This window comes from Anolis sagrei, chromosome 5 (assembly GCF_037176765.1).
Source record: "Anolis sagrei isolate rAnoSag1 chromosome 5, rAnoSag1.mat, whole genome shotgun sequence".
In the NCBI taxonomy this organism is placed as follows: Eukaryota; Metazoa; Chordata; class Lepidosauria; order Squamata; family Dactyloidae; genus Anolis; species Anolis sagrei.
In genome coordinates this window covers 151,459,826-151,480,662 of record NC_090025.1, presented here as the reverse complement: position 1 = coordinate 151,480,662, position 20,837 = coordinate 151,459,826, and the positions used below count along the sequence as shown (strand labels likewise).

Below are 20,837 nucleotides of genomic sequence, written 5' to 3'. Positions count from 1 at the left end.
GCCCAAGATACCTAGCGGACCGCATCTCGGCCTATGAACCCTCCCGGACTTTGAGATCTTCCGGGGAGGCCCTGCTCTCGATCCCGCCAGCCTCTCAAGCACGGCTGGCGGGGACGAGAGACAGGGCCTTCTCGGTGGTGGCTCCTCGGCTGTGGAACGCCCTTCCTGCAGATGTTAGGCTGGCCCCATCTCTCTTGACATTTCGTAAAAAGTTGAAGACCTGGATGTTCGTGCAGGCGTTTGAGTAACTGTAGTGCAATTTAGGTAATTTGAACATAGGAACGGACAATGGACGACGAATTTGGATCACGTTTTGGATGATGAGGCGATCGGGGGTGGGTTTTTTCTGTGATGACTATGTATTGATGTTGTAAATTGCTAGTAATAGAATTGTGTAGTTTAATTGTCATGGTATATTGCTTGCTGCTGTTTTTAGTGTCTTGTTGTTTACTGTCTGGAAACCGCCGTGAGTCGCCCTCGGGCTTGAGATACGGCGGTATACAAGAATAGTAAATAAATAAATAAATAAATAAATATCCTGTTTCCATCCTCCCTCCTTCCCTTGTACTCTTCCTGCTACCCCCTCTCTCTGATCACTTGCTGTCTCTAGACTGAGACAATGGTTCAGGGATTTATTTTCAACAGTTCTTATATAACCTTATTTATTATATTTCAAATCACATAGTCAAAGTGCTAAAATACTTTAGCAGTATTAAACTAATTAAGCATTAGAACCTTTTTGCTTTAGTGCTGACATTCTCTTTCCTTTGCTTGATATCTGTTGAATCCATGCTATGGAAATATAGCTATGTTTTGGAGGTGGCAGCCATCCTAGCTATTCCAGAATAATAGAAATAGACTTTCCAGATGAGATATATTTCATTTAGAAAATACAAGATTAATTTAAATTGGTATGAAAGGTAGAGATGAAGAGTCCTGGATAATGCTGGGAGTTCCCAGGAAATTCTTCAGAAGGAAAGAAACATAAGCCATTAATATTCAAAATAAATTCAGTTTGTACAGGAACAAAAACTGGAATTTTCAGATTATATTTTCTGTCCTCCCCAAATGAGGTGATACCAAATGGTGTAATTGTATAACATTTTGGAAATGTGGTTGAATGTGTAGCCAAGAAGTAGCTCTCATGTTTCTTCCATTGTACTAATTGACTCTGCTCTCTGTTACCTGTGTTATTGTTTCTTGTTCCTTTGTCTGCTTTCAAATCTTATCCTTTCACTTTGCTTCTGCTTTCCTCTTGCTAATGCTAGCTTTCCCTTTTCTTAGCCATTACAGGCAGTCCCCAAAATACGAACAAGATATGTTCTGTAGGTTTGTTCTTAAATTTGTTTTTAAGTAGAAACAGGTACATTTTTAACACTCCTGCCACCCATCTATATATATATATATATAGAGAGAGAGAGAGAGAGAGAGAGAGAGAGAGAGGTGGTTAGCATAGGTAAGGGTTAACACTCCTATGGTGTCTCTTTTGCTGTCTTTCCCCCTGTTCAGAAGATTTTACCTCATTTTCTGTCCAATGTGGTAATTGGATTTTGAAAAACTTTCTTGGTGTGTAAACAAGGATTGGTGATAAAACTTCAGTGGAGACACCTTTCCCCCATGATAATTTTTTAAGGGGTGAATTTCCTTCCAAAAGATAGATTTCTCTCACTTCCTGTTTTCTCACCCCCATTCTTAACTTTGAGTCATTTGTAAGTCAGATGTTTGTAACTCAGGGACTGCCTGCATTTCCTGAATGTTCAGGAAGCTACTTTAAAGAAATACTTTTACAGTTATAGTTCAAAGACCTCAAGCAGTAGAAAGATAGAGCAGAATGGGGCCTTCAACACTGTACTACAGGGTGTAGCAGCATAACTTCTTTTTTTCAAAACTTAATAAAACCCATTGTATGAATCAGAATTTTTTTTTAATGTAGGCACATATCTAAAGTTTTGTTTTACATAGCTTTGAAGATCAAATTAGGTAGGTGATGCCCCACATTCTCCATATACAGAATAAACCAATTTCTGGCATTTGTCATGACTCTTGCCAGCATATCAGGCATTATGTTGGCAATTTCTTCCTGGATGTTGGTCTTCAAATCTTGTAGGGTCCTTGGACGGTTCACATAAACACGGGATTTCAAAAAACGCCATAGAAAAAAATCACAAGGGGGCAAATCTGGAGTGCGGTCCCGTCACTCCAAATCCCCCCGTTCCCTCACAACAGCCATTGATGCTCTTGAACTGTGTGCAGTTGCACCGTCTTGTTGGAACCAAATGTCCCCTAAGTCCAACCCGTCTAGCTGTGGGAAAAAAGATTCCTGTAACATGTTTACATACCGTTCCGAATTCACTGTCACTGCGACTTCATTTTCCTCAAAGAACCAGGGACCAATAATTCCAGCTGAGGAAATTGCATACTATACTGTGATTTTAGGTGAATGCAAAGGCCTTTGATGCAATTCTCGAGGATTGTTGTGAGCCCAGTAGCGCATGTTTTGTTTGTTGATGGATCCACACAAATGAAAATAGACTTCATCGCTAAAAAAAACAATAGCATCCTCAGGAACGACTTCAAGAAGAACCTCACACACGTTCCTCTGAGAATTGAAGTCATGTTCAGAATGTTCCTGCACAATCGCCATCTTGTAAGGATGGAAATGAAGATCATCATGAAGAATTCTCCTCACAGAACGATTGGATAGTCCAAGGGCAGACACATGTTTGCGCACAGAACACCGTGGTGATCGCAACATTGAAGCTCTCACTGCCTCAATGTTCTCAGGTGATCTAATGGGCTGAGGGACTCCAGTTCTTCATCTTGTCACACTTGCAGTTTATCTGAATGTAGTGACCTACATCACAATTGATTTCTGGTCCAGGACAGGGGCCAATGGGGCTAAATTAAAGCGATTCCGAAAGGCGTGCTGGGTTGCAATCACAGAACATCCACTCAAAAAGTAGGCCTCAATGACAAATGCACACTCCTCACTGTTCCAATGCATGATGATGACTGAACTGTGTCAGGACAAAACTTTATACTCCCGCCTCTCGAACGAGACCACTAGCGCTCCGCTACGTCTTCAACTGACTGAATGACGTGCATTTTAAAAAAGGAAGTTATGCTGCCACAACCTGTACAATGTTAGCAGAAATTGGTTAAAATAACCTGCATCTACTTGTGCTCTAGTTTCTACCCCCAACCCAAAACCTGGACTTTTCTTATGCGGGTGGCTACATTCCATCTCGATTGAATTCAGAATAGCATGAAGCCACTCAGAAACCTCACATTTTTCCCCTAAAACTTACTGAAAGGGGTCCCAGGCAGCTATGGATCTGTTCCTTGCATCGTCCTGATGGAGGAAATAACACCTGAGGAGCTAGGCGGGGTGAGAAGGAAAATCCCTCTAACCGCCCACCCTCCTCATGCATCATTTTCTCTATCAGGAGGACTTGAGATGCTACATGGCTGCCTTTTCAGTAAGTTTAATTGGGGGGAATTTTGGTGCTTGGGGCAGAAGTGGTGGGCACCCTCTCACACCTTTGGGCTATGTGGATTGACTCCCGGGAAACGTGTGACACATCCCGAGAATCAATCCACACAGGCCCAATATCTCATTAGAACCAGATTTTCATTAAGATCTTCATCTAATGAGGCATTTAATTAATGTGGAGTAGATGAGGGAAAGCCAGTTTACTCAGCATTAGTTCGCTTTTACCAGAGGCATTGTTTGGACGCTTCCTGTAAAAGCGAGACAGGTCTCGAATTAAAGGCTTGCCTGGACAAGCCCTGAGTCTCCCTTATCCAACAATCACAAATATTCCAAAGTCCAAACTTTTTTGTGACTATCCATCCACGTTAAGGAAAGGGGACCAGTCACGCATTCAGTGGTCACTGAGTTTTTCCTCAGGGATTGACAAGAAAAAGAAAAAGAGGACTTGGCTCATATAAGACCTCTATAAAAAGCAACAATTGGGTTGCACCCAGGCTTTCTATTTCCATTAAAGTAAACGCAGAGGACTGCCACCCAAGTCCCAGGACTCCATAAATGAGAGCAACCCTCCCCCTCTAGCATTGGCTTCTTCTCCACCCTTGGCTCCCAGGACCTAAAGAAGCAGTTCCAGAGCCCCATCCCTCACCAAAAGGGTGCCAAAGTGCTCAACAAACTCATATATTCTCCATGCCCACCTACCTCCTCCCCATTTGCCAGTTACAGTCTGTTTGCAAGCACCACCCTTAGACAATGTCAGATTTCCCACTTCTAAAAGAGAACACTGTATCAAGTAATCTTTTGATCTCTGTTTGGGAAAGGACACATAGCACTTAATTTGCTTTGACATTGTTGTTGCTGGACAACATTCCAATGCCTCTTTCATTCAGGTTATTCCCTTTTGATTCTTCAGACAATCTCCCTAGTCACTTTCTCATTTGGATTCTGATTTACTTGACCTACTGAAAGCAAGCCAGATTTTTTTTTAACAAATCAGATAATTCTACTGATTTTGAAAAAAAAAAGTACAATAGAACAGAAGAACCAGCTTGGTGTAGTGGTTTTAGAACAGGACCAGGATTCTGGAAGATCAGGTGAAATCTTATTCAGCCAGTGTCTCATCTTGGGAATGTCTCGCTATCTCAGAATTAGAGGAAGGGAATGACAATTGCCCTCTGGACAAATCCTGCCAAAATTGGGAGGGTCACTGTAAATTGTAAATTGCAATGAATTAAAGGTACACAGCAATAACATGATGAGGAGCTTGGAATAAATCTTGCCAAGAAAAGTCTAGTTTGTCATAACTCAGGGTCAATGTGAAGGCACTTAAAAACAAACAATAAAGCAAAAATCTCTTTAAATGTGAACAACATATGGGGCTGTTTTCTCTTTCTTATTGAAAAGAATGTTCCTTCCATATTTTGTCAATATCATCTTTCCAGGGTTCTTTTTGGTTCATGATTTGAATACATGTTAAGTTTCTCTATTTGTTTCACAAGTTATGTGGTAAAATTGCTTTTTATGAGATACAAGCAAAAGGGTTAAACTATTGTTTCTTGGTTTTCATCTTTCTTTTTGCCTTTGCTGCTGTGAACTGTCTATAGTTGTGTGCAGCTAGACCTTCCCTTTCTACCTCAAAGTATCTAGTGAACATATATTTCTTGCTCTCCCACTTTTGTGCATTGTTTTAGTATTTCTCCATGGGCTAAGTATGTTATCCCCTTTCTCTATAAATATTCATACAAAATAATTATATTTAACAGCAGTATTCTTTGACCTATATTGCTTTTCTCATTATTTTAACAATATTCTGAAATCTAATTTTAGAAATCTATTTTTAAAAATCTTCCTTAATTTTTTTATTAACTCTATTAGCTACCTTTTGGCTATTGTTTTTAAATCTGGTACTGTACATGGCAAAAGTCTAAAACACAGGGTTATTGTTCATAATCCTTGAAGCACATGTCTTAAAATGTCCCAACTGATAAAGAAAACAAATGTAGGTGGCTCTTTGTCTGCTATCTGAATCTTGGGAATATCTAGTATCCCTCGTTGTACAATCCCTCACGAACCACTGCGTGAACCACCACTTTTTTTCTTCACTACGGTCTTAGATGAAAGACAATATGTTTTTTCCTTGGCAGGATATTCCTAGACAGAAGCATACATTTAATTGTTAGTTTTCTTTAGCAACAACTAAGGTGTCCTTATCCACTTGCAAGCCATAACTAGAATACAACCATGATCACTTCCTGAGGTCTTCATCAACACTTTACATGATAACTCTAGTCTAGTTGGGACTAGTTTTTGGATGTAGGCCTTACTATTTACTCACTTATTACAATATTCAAGCTATGAATTGGTGTGAAATATATCTTAACTATATTTAGAGTAAACAGTTCATTTAGCTTTCTTTTTTTGGTTATAATACCAACACTATTCTCAACTTTTCTCTTGGGCATTTTGTTCCAGGAGAAAATATTTGATGACTGCCGCTTATCTGCATTTAGTATTACAAATGTAATACTCTCTTTTTTAGCAATGGTCTTTATCAAACAGGCTTATTATACCATAAGCCTGTTTGTTGCAAAAATAAGAAAATTCCACATTAGTTGCATTTTCAAGCTTCTTGACTACATTCTGATGTTGCTTAGCCACACGCGTCCCAGTTTTCCTCTCTGAAATGTTGGAGGATGTGGAATGACAATGGCAAGATATGTGGTAATGCTAACCCACATGTATTTTATGACTTCGCGTTTCCTAACACCCTACTTATGATTAAAGATGTGATTTCTTAGCAAGTGCTTATTTGCATCCTTGTTTTCAAGAAGATTCACTGAGAGCAAACTGTTTCAGTCATGTTTCTTTGTCTGAAACATTACCATCCGTGCCTAGACACACATTTGGAAGTGTGTTCAAAATGGTAAGATTTGTTTCTATGCATGCTGGATCAGGATGAAAAAATACATGTGACCCACTTCACTACTAATTGCTGTGCTTGTGTGATGCCTTCAGAATAGGTTTTGTTGGGCTACTGCATTTTGCTGGGTAAGTCATATTGAAATTTCAATGAGCAAACATGCCAGATTCCTGCAGTGGCTGCCCAGATAGCAAACCTAAAGCACAACATATTTCATCAGAGGTCAGTGCTTTGTTCCAACTTGCTCTTTTTATGTGAACTATTTGTTCAAGCTTTAATCCAAATTTTACTGTAAAGCATTTGGGACTGTATCTTGTGTACTCAAGTGATGGAAGCCTGATTCAGTTATGTATTACTGTACTCTTTTCTTCATTGCATCTTCTATATAGTGTTTCAGCAGACCACAGCAAAGGCCATTTCCTGTCAGACAATAGCTTAGCATACATTTAGAGCACCATTTAATTATTTTTGAGTGTAAGCTGAAGATAAATGAATGTTCATACAATTTGAGACCAATTTAAATATTGTGGCTTAAATATTCTGAGTGCTGTACTTCATGCCTGATTTGAAATTCTTTACAGGTTAGTCAAACAATACAAATGGCTGGGTGTGTTACTTGGTTGTACATTCTAGGTAGCTGGAGAAGATGTTCAGGACATGGAAATCTTTACCTTAAGGCATCCAACGAGAGACTGGCAAATTTGCCATGTCCTCCTCTGCCATGCAGGAGAGTGAAAGCAGAAAGTCAGTAGATGTACAGTAAATACGAGTTTGCTTGCCTCCCATTAGATTTCTTAGGTTTCCTGTTTTATTTCCAGCATAAAACAGAGTTAAAAGATAGAAGAACAATTACTAGCATTCCTAGGTTTAACCATTCTGTAAGCATGGAGCTTGATGAGTTTTGTGTTTCAAAGGAAACACAGTCACAGCTTGAACTGTTCTGCCTTAGGTTCTTTAATAAATCCATATTTATTTACTCTTTGAAGTGTACAAAAAGGGGGGAAATTCCAAAAGCAAAGCAGACTTGATTATGCTTTTGATTTGTGTAGGCAACAAGTAAGAGTGAAATCATGTTTGAAACTTTGCTTGAACCTGTAGTGCATTGTCAGGAAAAAGATTCCTGAATCCTTTCTGAAAGTTTCCTCTTCTGTACTTACTGTTATATTCTTGAAATTCTAGATCTGTTTGGGTTGCTTGAGTTTACTCAGCAGTTATGGAACAAGAACAATTATGCTGAATCCTGCTGTCCTCTCTTGTGATTTCATATGCTCCAGAACTGAGGATATTCAAATGTGCACTCAGATACAGAATAATTACTCTTTCTGTACCAATACATGTATAGTGTGGTTGTCTGCTCAAATATAATCTAGGCAAGAACACTTTACCCAGATATGAATGTGTACTTTGAGTCGCCTGTTAAGGGCTGAAAAATGCGGTATAAAAATGAAGCAAATAAATAAATAAATAAATAATACTTTATTCTGGTAACTTCGAAGTTGGACTTCTACAATGTGCTATACAATGTGCTATACACTACCTATACTAAGTTCAGAAACTCCAGGTAGTACAAAATATGGCAGCCGGATTGCTTGCAGGTATATCTAAGTGAGCATGTTACACCTCTAGTAGAATCACTCCACTGGTTGCCAGTTAGTATCTGGGCTAAGTGCAAAGTATTTGTACTGAAGGAACATGCGCTTTGCACGTTCTCAGAAGTCCCCTTCTGGTTCAGAAGGGTGGCATGGAAGGGCACATCAACAAGTTGAATCTCTCTGAAGAATAGCTTTATTTGCCAGCCAAAGCAAATGACAGCAGTTGTACTAAAGGCATGAAAAGACTGCTGCGCCCACAAAATGGGGCTGCACATCTTTTATTGTTTTACAGAAATCCAAAAAGCACATTTTGATAGGTGTTAATACATGGTCCATTCAATTACTCTATGCTTACCTAATAATTTCTGATTCGGTGACTATTTCTAAACAAGTAAAACAACAGAAGCAGGAATTAACTGGAAAGTTCATATCTTGTTTCAAATGACCCTGACTTTGGCAGGCACTGGCTTATCTTCTGGTTATATGTTACAGAAAGAATGATGTGAAAAAGAATGTGATAGTTCTTTTTCCAAACTATAATTTTATCTGCTTGCCTTCTACAGATGGGACCTATAGTCCAATATAGCAATTTTAAAATCTTATCCAACTACGTTTCCTTCATTCCACACTGTTTCTTTCATGAAATGAGGGTACAGCTGAGCAAACAAGTGGTTAATCTATTTCCAAGTAACGACTCCTTGCTGTGGCCAGTCATTCTCATCTATGTGAGGTGCTATCTCTTCCCAATGGGGAATCATGTTTAAGAACACAATATTTATTTATTTTATTTATTACTGCACTTGTAGACCACCGTTCTCAGCCCTAGGGCGACTCACGGCGGTGTACAACATATAAAAAACAATTTACAATAAAGGCAATATCACAAACAACAATAACAACATCCCTATTAATAATACAATTACACTAAATCAATCGCGACGTCTCATCATAGAATCACAATCCAATCTCGTTATCCATATTCCTTTCGAGTCATCATTGCCAATTGTTGTAGCACTTAGTCAAACGCCTTCTCATACAACCACGTCTTTAGTCTCTTGCGGAATGTTATAAGGGAGGGCGCCTGTCTGATGTCTACAGGGAGGGTGTTCCACAGCCGGGGGGCCACCACCGAGAAGGCCCTATCCCTCGTCCCCGCCAGGCGTGCCTGTGAGGCAGGCGGGATCAAGAGAAGGGCCTCCCCAGACGATCTCAAAGTCCTCGTGGGTTCATAGGCCGAGATGCGGTCAGACAGGTATTTTGGGCCGGAACTGTTTAGGGCTTTGTAGGCCAACACCAGCACCTTGAATTGGGCCCGGTAGCAGATCGGCAGCCAGTGGAGCTGGGACAACAAGGGCATTGTGTGCTCCCTGCGTCCCGCTGACTGCATTTTGGATACTGTCCCAGTTGGACTCGGAGTATGAATATTCTGGTGGGCTTTCCTCTTTCATTTAAAATGTAGTACCCCATGTAGCTTTGATTGTGCCAGGTGACACATAAGGGAGCCATCAGTTGAAAGCCTTCCTTTCTCAATATGGTTTGGGTCCAGATTACCTACAAGATCACATTTTCCTGTACAATCCACCCCAGACACTGAGGTCCTCTGGGGGACATTTATTCCAATCAGACAGAACCCAAGTGACATATGCTACCTAGAGTGCCTTTTCATTGGCTTCCCAAAGTCTGTGGAATGACCTGCTAAAATTGCTGTAAGAATTTAAAATCCAGCTTAAGACCCATCTCTTCCAGCAGACTCAGCTAGTCAATTTTAATTTTACTTTTGTTAGTATTGGTGTTGTAATCTTGGTTCTGTGTTTTTTAAATATATTCATTTTATTGTCCTTTGTTTTATATATGTATTTTAACTATGTTTTATCCTGCCCCAAGATGTGAAGCAGAAAACAAATAAAAATGATGATGATGACTATAATATTCAATGTACATATATGCATTCAGAAATGATGCAGTCCTAGGGGAACTGTACCATATTAAAATTCTGAACTCATAGTATACAGGCAGTCAAAGAGTTGCAAACATCAGACTTGCAAACGACCCTTAGTTAAGAATGGGGCTGAGAAAACAGGAAGTAAGAGCAATCTACCTCTTGGAAGGGAAATTCACCCCTGAAAGCATTATTATGGAGGAAAGGGGTCTCCACTGAAGCTTTAGCTCCAATCCTTGTTTTCAAAACAAGCCAGATTTTCCAAAACCAATTATCACAGGGACAGAAAGTAAGGTGAAATCTTCTGAACAGAGGTAAAGACAGCAAAACAAACAACATAGGGGTGTTAACCCTTCCCTATGCTACCCACAGCTAATACATTTTTTTGGCTGTAGGTACACTTAAAATATACCTGTTCCATGTATTGTATACCTGTTCCAACTTACAAACAAATTCCACTTGAAAAGAAGCCTACAGGACCAATATTGTTCATAACTTGGGGACTGCATTATATTCTTCATTCAATTTAGGAAGTTATTCAATTTATATTCTGTCTTTTCCCTGCCAGCAGGACAGAAGGTAGCTAGCTAACAATATATGAAAAAATGCAATATCCATCTTTTGTGACTTGTGAGTTGCCAAACCCTATCTGAACAAAAGTCTCCTTGGCCCGCCCATAGCAATCAACAAGAAAACCAACTTGGCCTCTTTCTGGGAAAATAACAGAGCTGGAAGCAGCAACTAAGAAAAGTCTTCCATCATCCTCATTGGATATAATTCAAAAAATATTACCACTAAAAGAAAGACCTCCCAGGAAGATTTCAATGCCTGGACAGGCTTGAACAGGAGAATATGGTTGTGCATATTAAGCTTGGATATAAGCTAACCTTGCATATAAGTAGATCACAATCTGTCCTCTAATCGTAATGGGAAGCGAACTATGTCTTAATGTGTATCTTAATATATATCACCAAGCAGTTCCTTGATCTTCATCATCATTATTATATAAACTTGATTATTTGGCCAATGGAACAAAAATGTTGATGAAGTTAAATTGCTACTGACAAGCAGAAGCCAAGCTCAGAGCATCTTTGTTGCGTATTGTGGGGATTAGCTATAATTAAAGAATTATGATGTAATTTGCCTGAAAGGACCATATGATATTAGACCTTATTGACTTAATCTTCTGAACTGTGAGATGACAAAGAACAGATGCTTTAGATTTTACATTTGCATGGAACTGCTTGATAATTTTGAAATCAATTGCTTGCTTTAGTAAAGTAAAGCAAGCCAAATCAGTATAAATGACAATTGATATACATAGTGAAAAATGGTATCCTGACTATTGTGGGTTGGATCAAGACATACAGCCTCTATCTGTCTGTATGTCTTGTATGTCAAAAAACTGCAGGACCCAGTGGAAGAACTGCTGAATGAACGGCCTCTATCTGTCTGTATGTCTTGCATGTCAAAAACGGCATTGAATGTCTGCAATGTATGTGTGTATTGTGATCTGCCCTGAGTCCCCTTCAGGGTGAGAAGGGCGGAATATAAATACTGTAAATAAATAAATAGGAACACTACTAAATCTTGTTTATGCTGTTTCACTGAATTATACCTCCATGCAGAAGCTTTTATGCACCAATTGGACAGGACATGCCATGCGCCATCACACAATGCATGGGAGGCCCTGCCCACATTCTTCCCAAAGTGGGTGGAAATGTGAAAAGGGCTTTGTTGACTCTTTTTCCATACACCACTACAGGAAGGAAAGTGTTGTTTGGGTAGCTCCAACAGAGCTACCCCCACTTTCCTTCCTCTTTTGCTGTGTGATGGCAGGAAGGGTGGCAGGGCAATGCGTGTTGCTGCCCTTTCTGCTATCTGATGGGGGGGGGGGGAGGGAAAGAGTGCTAACACACCCTGTCCTGTCCTCACCATGTGATGAGGGAAGGAGGGCGGGCATGAGGGTTGCCCGAGCCTCTCCACGCACCTTCCCTTTGGTGGTATAATGATATGGCCCGAAAGGGCCATGTGAAGAGGTGCTAAATCTATGTGAGAATGGGAAGGAAGTTTGTCCTTATCTGTTAATCCATGCCTTGGCAAACCCTATTGCAAAATGTGTAAGGGTAAGCACTTTTAAACTGTTCTGTGTTTTATTTTATTTTATTTTTTAAAAAACTGACATTGCACATGGAAAGTTCAAGCCTTATTGGAAATAATGATACTTCTAAAATTTCAGAAACACGCTTTTTCTTTAAATCAAAGTACATGCCTTGTTTCAAGTAAAAAAAAGTAGTTCAAAGAAATTCTACAATAGATATTTTGAGGCCTATTGCATGGGAAGAAATTATGTAGAATTGATTCTGAAAGCAAAATTGTAGCTACCAGCCTATGCTCTACAACGTTGTATGTATTTTATGCTTTGTTGACTCTTTTTGCATACAAAATAACAACAGTTATTGTTTGTATTAGGCCCATCAATCTTCAGTTATTAGTCTTCGACTATTGAAGGATACATTTGAATTTCCTGGTTGGGGAAAACCAATATACACCTCTCTTTTTGTATTGCTTTTTGCTTATTTAACACTAAAGTACCAGCTAGCTCTTAGTATTATATCCTGTGAAAATTCTCTTGTAGCTTTTTTGGTATACTTTTTTTCTTTGACCTTGGGATGAGAATGTTCACAACCTATAGTAAATATGATCTTGTGTTAGGGATTTGAACCCTAGTTTCAAAAACTATTTCTGTGCTCTTGATGGATGCTGATGAAGTGCAGAATCACAATTATATGGCGGTGGATAGTAGCACTAATGTAGTGGTCTCATAGCATAGCAGGGTTGCAAATTTTCAGGTTGCTGTTCTTGTTTCAGTGTATGATAAACATTTGATGAAATTATTACAGGGTTTTCTTGACAAAATTTGTTTAGAGGAGGTTTTCTTTGAATCCTGAATTTGAGAATCTTAACCTTGGTCTCCAGTCGTAATCCAGTGCTCAAAACCATTATAGTTTGTGAAATAAACTGGGAAATTATGTGCAAATAATTAGCCATGTAGTTTTATATTAGAATTGGAGGCAAATGAGTGGATTGTCTTCTTCTTTCCAAATTTTCATTTTAAAATTAATTATTGTTAGGGGCCTTTGGGCATGGGATGAAACCCTGTTAGAATTTCCTATATTATATTTGTCTGTTTGTATTTTTTTCTTGCCAAACCCTTCCCCCATCCTCCCATAAGAATTGCTACTTCTGTAAAACAACATATTTGAAGACTTTATAATTTTTTCTTATCCTGACCAGTCCTTCCATTTTTTCTTGTTTTCTCATTAATCTCTGAATATATCCATATATATTTATACTTTATTTACAAACACATATTGTAAATGATAGGTTTATATATGTGTTTTATTTACAAATACATATTGTAAATAATTGGTTTGCACGAAGCATGTGTATTGAAATATATAAAAGTATGAAATGTAGGTTATTATGACATAGAGTAGATCAGACCAGTTTCAGATAGACAAGATTTTACCATATTATTATTCCTTGCGATGCTTTATATGTTATTTTAAAGCCATACTTATTCCTTTACTGTTTTCTGTTATTACATGGGTTATCTGTTGCTTTCAATGCTTTTTCGTACCTATTCATGTGATTGCTTTGTAGTGAAAATTGCATTTTATCTTCAGGAAACAGCATTGAAAATCATACTTCTGCATACACACACATACACAAACACAACTGTTTCCTGCAAATTAAATGCTGTTTTCTTCATTTAAAAAGCCACATTCATTTTGCAAAGAATATCTTCCAAATTGAATATTCTCATTGTTTCAGAATTCTTTTGGTTAAGATTTCTCATCACCTAAGAAACATATTTTTCAATATTTTAAGGGTTATTTTACATCTTAAACTTTGTGTTCAGCAATTCCTTGTTTTAGCTTTATAGAATTCTTATACTAGTCCTGTGGATTTCAAGCTATTATCTTACTGCTAAAACAATATAAGGATCATATGCAGATCCAGGCATGTAGCCCGGGGGGCGGGGGGGGGGGGGGGGGGCTATAGGGGCTTCAGCCCCCCCCCCCAAAATTCTCATGGTGGTACGCGAGAAGGCCTTATTTAAACTGTTTATTAATATCATGATCTGATCACCATTCTCAATATATCCCATATGCATGGGGGTATTGGGGTAATGATACAAAAGGTTTGCTAGGGTAGACCCTCTTTCACCCAGACTCAGCCCCCCCCCCCCCGAATCAAACCCATTTGGTACCTATACCCTTCAACAATGCTGTTTCTTGACAGTTCCTTGCAGATTGTTTCTCTATTGTTTTTATTATTATTAAAACAACAACAACAATTACAATAGGAATCCCTATTCCCTACAGTTCACAGTTGTCAGTGGTTATAAAGAACAGGTTGTTTTGCATTTTCACCAAGAACTGTTGAAGCACCTCCAGTTACTCCATTCTCATGCAATGTAGGTTCTACTCTTTAATGCTGAAATTTAAAGTAAACACACTTTTCAGAGTTTGTTGACATTTATTACAGTCCTCTTTGGCAATCCTCTATTTATATATGCATTTAATTTTTAGCTCTCAATCTTTCCATGAGGGATAAAATTTCTATGGCATCTTTCCCTTTGTAAACATATCAAAAGGGGCCAAATATTTATTTTGTACTCAGTGACGTAGTCAGAAGAAATGTGGTTTGACCTGATATTGCTGCTACTGGCTCCTTTTTCCATGTTATGAATCTGAACTCTTGAACTTATATTCTATATTAATAATCTTACATAGACCTGTACTTTTTTCAATCCCTCTTTTCAGTCTTACACAGGTAAAGTGCTGATATCTTTTATAATAGTAAAATGTGTAGCTTCTATCTACTCTGAACCCTTGAAATGTGGCATAAGATTAGCGCAGTGAAACAGACAGACATGAGATAAGGATAACAGTGTTCATACGACTATCCTTTCTAGGATTAAATTATTTTAAGCCAGAAATCAAGAATAATGAAGCTGAATATCTCATAGACCACTAGGTAGACACATCTAGCTAAAGGATTCGATTTAGATAAATTTGATTGGAAATGCCTTCCAAATATAGATTCACCAGACAATTAGCTAATTCTGATTAGAAAAATGATGACCTATTGACTTAGTCCATGTAAGGTAAACAAAAAGAAAATGTTGCAGTTTTTCATATGAAACATAAATACAGAAACACATTTGTGTTCCTGTATAAGTTATGAATGACACACGTGGATCTGATCCTAACCAACAGTGATGACCTAGTTAATAGGTGATAGTGACAGACTATTTAGGTGGAAGTGAGCAGGTTCTCCCAGTTTGTTATACATCAGAAAGGCAAGCCAAAAGTAGTAAGATACACATTCTAGACCAGGCATCCTCAAACTGCAGCCCTCCAGCTATTTGGATCTCTAACTCCCAGAAGTCCTAGCCAGCTTGTTCAATGGTCAGGAATTCTGGAAGTTGGAGGCAGTTTGAAGATGCCTGTTCTAGACACTAAGCAAGCTGATTTCAGTTGATTTAGGGGAAAACTGAATGTGATCCCATGTTCAGGAATATTAAAATAGATTCTATAAGGAACAGGTTAGAGAGCTGAGTATGTTTACCCTGAGCAGAAAAAGTAAAGAGGTGACATGATAGCTATCTTTAAAATTTGAAAGAATGTCATATTGAGGAGGGGGTAAGCTTTCTTTCTGCTTCTGTACTATCAAGGACATAGAACAATAGATTCAAATTGCAGGGAAAGAGTTTCCACCTAAACGTTAGGTAAACTTTCCTGCTGGTAAGAGTTCTTTGACAGTGAAAATTGCTGCCACATGATATGGCTGGGTCTCCTTCTCTGGAGGTTTTTTTTTTTTTTAACAGGCTGCATGGCCATTTGATGGGAGTGCCTTGATTGTGTTTTCTCACATGGCAGGAGGTGGACTGATGGTCCTTGTGGTCTCTTGCAACTCTGTTATTTTCTTCTGCAAATATTTCTAGCTCTCCCCCCCCCCCCCCAGGTTTTTGACTATGAATTTTTCTTAGATGTTTGAAAAGATGCAATCATAACACATCCTCCCTAGTCCCCAAAGTTTTCCTCTCTTATGAAACCTTTGTTACAAATGATTTGGAGCAATCAGTACAGACTTGAACAATTGAGATTTTGAGAGAACCTGGCAGTATTAATATTGAAGTGCAAATGGAATGGAGTGAAATGGAATAGGAGGAGTTTACCCTAGGTAGCATAGAATAACATGACATTTGTGACTGTACAGAATGGGTAGAAGGAGACTTGCAAGTATATATTGAAGTATGTTTGAGTTCCCATTATTTGAATTCCCATTGTGGTGGCTGAGTGGGTAGTACAAAGAAATGTTTAGTAGCCCTTTTAATTTCTAAACTTCTGTGTCAAGATGACATGTTACACTCTAAAAAACTGTGTGTAGTTGGAGAGGGAGACATTTAATTTCCACCAAATGTTTTGCAGCCTTTCATAGAAACTTTGGGTGAAAATCATGAGGTACCATGTCATGATTTTTGAGGTATTTTGACAGAAGTTCAAATATTAGCATAGAACATTGGAAAGGAAACATTGTAGTGTGAAATGTCCCAATACAAAGGACCAGCTAACCATGTCCTCTACCTGGATATTCCGTTCCATTCCCCCCACTCAGTTCTTTTGTCTATTGTCTTTTTGGACTCTTTGAGCACCTTTACAGAACATTTCTGCTGTATGTGTAATATTTGTTTCCCTTTAATTGCAGGTCACCTGAAAAAGTGATGGGCTCCAGCGAGCGAGAAATAGTAGTGTGGGTTTGCCAGGATGAGAAAATTGTAAGTGGGTTGACCAAGCGCACAACTTGCCTTCAGGTAATTGAAGCTTTGCTTGAAGAACATCAGGCTACCTTTGTGGAAAAGAAGTTTCTCTTTGGGCAGCCCAAGGATTACTGTATTGTTGAAAAATGGAGGGGATCTGAACGGGTCCTTCCACCTCTCACCAAAATGCTGAGGCTTTGGAAAGCTTGGGGGGAAGAGCAGCCGAATCTGCAATTTGTCTTGGTCAAGGCAGATGCTTTCTCCCCATTCCCATTATGGAAGACAGCTGAAGCTAAGATAGTACCAAACCTAGAAAGACACTTGGACCTCAGCCCAGCCAATTACATGAAGATGCTGCCAGTGGACAAGCAAAAGAGAATTGTTAGGAAAACTTTTCGAAAGCTTGCAAAACTGAAACAGGAAGGAGTTCTGCAAGAAAGGGACAACATAGAAACCCTGATTCATTTGATTCTCTCTCAAGATCACACCATTCACCAACAAATCAACCGCTTGAAGGAACTTGATTTGGAAATTGAACAGTGTGAAGCCAAGTGTCACTTAAATCGGCTTGAAAGCGATGGGGAAAATTATGTTCAAGACTCTTACCTAATGGCCACTCCTGGTGATGTAGAACATCAAAGGAACATGTCCATCACTCAACCACAGATGCTGGAAAGCCCATGCAAAGGTGAGAATATTTTACAAGTGGAGGAAGGGCTAAAACACCACAAGCTGTTGATTGAAAAGCTTTCTGCAGAAATTGAAAAAGAGGTTAAAGAATTCGAAAAAAATGGAAACACGTGGACAGAGGAAGCCTGTAATAATGAAATGGAGAATCATGATGTTGGCAGTGTCAAGAATGAGCTGGAAAAAAGTATGAAAGATGCATTAAGGATCCATTCACAAATGAATTACATCCAGCAGGAAATAAAGTACAGGGATTTGATGGTTCAGAAGAAGGAAAGAGAGTATGAACAACTTGTGGATGAGCTTAATGCTTTTCACGTTAAAGATAAAACTGAATGCAGGTACTCACCCAGTGAGGAACAAGTGAAGGACAATGAAATAGCAACCAAGAGTTTTACAGGAACAGACCTTCTTCACAAAGTGACTAATTTAGACATAAACGATACAGACTCTGACACTGGGATCAGTTCTACTCATAGTCAGGATTCAGAAACGGCAATAGGAGACATGTTGTTGCTGTCCACATAGCTATAGACTTTCTTTTACTCAAAACATATCCATTCCCTGGAGAGACATGGTTATGTATGTAGATAAATGGTATCTCTTTATGGGCCATATTGTCAGAGTGTAAGAGCTTCCAAGATAGAAAACATATATCATAAAATCCGAAATAGAGGTGATGCAAATAATATACCCATATTTGCTCGAGTCTAGTGCACCATCTAATCCAATGTACATCTACATTTTCAAAACCCTGAAACCCAAAAAAAGTATTTACCATATTACACAAATCTAATATGCACCCTAATTTGGGGAAGATAATTTAGTCAAAAAAAAAAAAAGGTGAGCATTAGATTCGGATAAATATGTTAATGTTGGTATAATAATAGCTTATGTAGATCAGGGGTGGATGCTGTGCAGGCCTCCAGCTGCTGTTCATGTGAAACTCACTATTTATCAGTACTGACTATGCCAGCCAGGACTGCTATTAATTGAAGTTGAACAGTTTCTGGAGGGTCATTGCATGGCCATTCCTGGTATAGATGTGGAGCATTTGAAATGCATTTGATAAAGAAAACACTAGGCAGACCATGGTGGTCTTGAAATTGAATTCCCTATGTAAAAATCATCCCCCAAAGTATTTTGTAGTAGTACCAGTTCTGTCAGCAGTATTTCGCCTCTTTCTTTTGTGCACCATTCCCTTGCCAGTGCAGTGGATGTTAATAGATAAGGACATGACAACCTTTCTTATTCCATAATCTGAAAGTGTGGCTAACAAAAAGTAACAATATGGATATAAAAAGTTGAGGACATTTTGTTATGCATTTTATAACCAGTTCATTATGAATATTTAGTGATACATATTTTAACTATCACATTATTGTAAAACTTGGATCGTGACTATGACTAGTAATAGGAACAGGATGGAGGAATCTCTCCCCCCCCCCTTTTTTTAAAAAAAAAAATCAATGACTTCCTATGTAACCAGGAGATACAAAACAATTCTGAGGCATTGCAACACTTCTGAGAAACAGTGCCACTTTCTGAACTCTTTTTGCCAGAACATTAGTTACATTATATGCTTCTATAAAATTAAATTTTATTTCTTTGTAAGGGCCCTTCCAGACAGGCCCAGAATTTGGGACCTATCTCACTTTTACCTGAGGCAACCAAACGACGCCTCAGGTAAAAGTTAGTGAAGGTAGAGAAAACTGGGGTTTCCCTGTTTGCTGCACATTAATTAAACACTTGGATAGATCTGGACCTTAAGCTAATGTCAGGATCTTTCTAAGTGTGGGCTCTGTGGGGATTGACTGCTGGAACCGCATTTTGCGATCCCAGGGATCAATCTCCACAGCCATCCTGGTTCTTTGGACTCCTGGAGCCTGAAGGAGTGGGAGGGCACACACCTCCTCCCCAGTCCCCCCCCCAAAAAAAAAACTTTCTGGAGGGTCTGCAGGCAATGCAGTTTCCTCTACACAGTCCTCCTAACACTTGAAAATGAGGGATTTCCCTCCTTCTCACTTCCTGATGTGTCTCTACAAAAGCCTCAACAAAGGGGCCTGCACTGCCAGCAGGTCCCCTCAGGAAAGCTGGGGGGTGGGGGCGGGGGCGGGGGGGGGGGAAAGTAGGGCTGAGGGATGGCACTCCCCAAGGTAAACCCTGGAGTTATGGGTTTTAAGTAATCGTAGAAGGCTCCTAAGTGTGATGCACATTTGGCAGAAGAACAACTTTTCTGTTTTTGAGTAAAAGGAAAATTGGACTTTATTTTACAGTGCCATAGGAATGGATGATAACCTAATAGTGTCACTTTTATGTAAAGGTTCTATATTTACATATAATAGCAAAACAAGAAAAGTTGAATTAACTCCTTTTTGATTGGCCTATCAAATTGGAAGTCACAGCTCTTCAACCCATAGGCATGTGGTTGTGAAACATGGTTGCCCTCTTTGGATAAGACTGAGAAAGGTTGCTTTTAGAAAACAAATAAAAGGCTGCATTTAAGACTTCATAAATAGAAGTATATTTTTTTGCTTTTGAGATTTCTTCTTCCTTACCATTTGATTTGGTTTCTCTCTCTCTCTCTTGTGTTAAATTGACTGCCGTGTTTTTTAAAGAAAAATCTTTAAATATGACACAGAAATACATTTTTTCCTGAATTTTTAAAACTACTTTTATATGTTATGAAGAGATTTTTCCATACAGATTTTCTATTGACTGCTGCATTTAAAAAATGTGGTTGCATCATTTGACATTATATTGAATGCTTTTCTAATTATTGAGTTCTCTAACCTACTGGTTCCTAGTGGAAACCTGGATGAATAGCAAACAAGCTGTCATAGATGTGTAATAATTTATTAATACTTTTGAACATATTTTTATACTTTGTCTGACATGTGGTATAATTGTCAAATCTCTTATGTTAAAAAAATAGGCTATCATTATTTAGTTATTTGAAGTATCCCCATGGTTTACATATTATTTTAAAAGATCATTTTCAGGTGTTCAGTACTATACAAATTGCAAATTGGTAGTACCTCTTAAGTATCGTTGAAATGTGAATGAGAATTAAATTAGAGAATAAATTTGTGGGTTTCTTAGGCTGAATACATTTCAGGTGCACATTAGGCCTGATTTCCCCCTCTTCAATTGTAAAGGTTAATGCTTTCTTAATCACAATGATGTAGAATGCAAGCTGCAGGCCATTTCCCCAGTTTGTGCCCTATTGAAACAAATCAGACTCAAATAAAAGTGCTCACGCACTGTTCTCACTCATTTTAATAAGAAAGTGGGTTCTACTGAATTTTAAACACTTCTTGGGTTTTAAGACTTGGCATGTAACTTGATCATGCTGAATTGTATTATTCTTAGTAGTA

General features: G+C 38.6%; 1 protein-coding gene across 2 annotated transcripts in view; it reads left to right on the top strand.

The window, feature by feature from the left end:
• Window positions 1-19,571, top strand: part of RASSF9 (Ras association domain family member 9) — a 39,004-nt gene extending 19,433 nt beyond the window's left edge. For both annotated transcript variants that reach the window (XM_060777368.2, XM_060777369.2), the window contains exon 2: window positions 16,722-19,571. In XM_060777368.2, coding sequence (XP_060633351.2) covers window positions 16,722-17,988 — 1,267 coding nt within the window. In that variant the 3' untranslated portion in view covers window positions 17,989-19,571. The remainder of the gene's footprint in view (window positions 1-16,721) is intronic.
• Window positions 19,572-20,837: the final 1,266 nt, after the last annotated feature.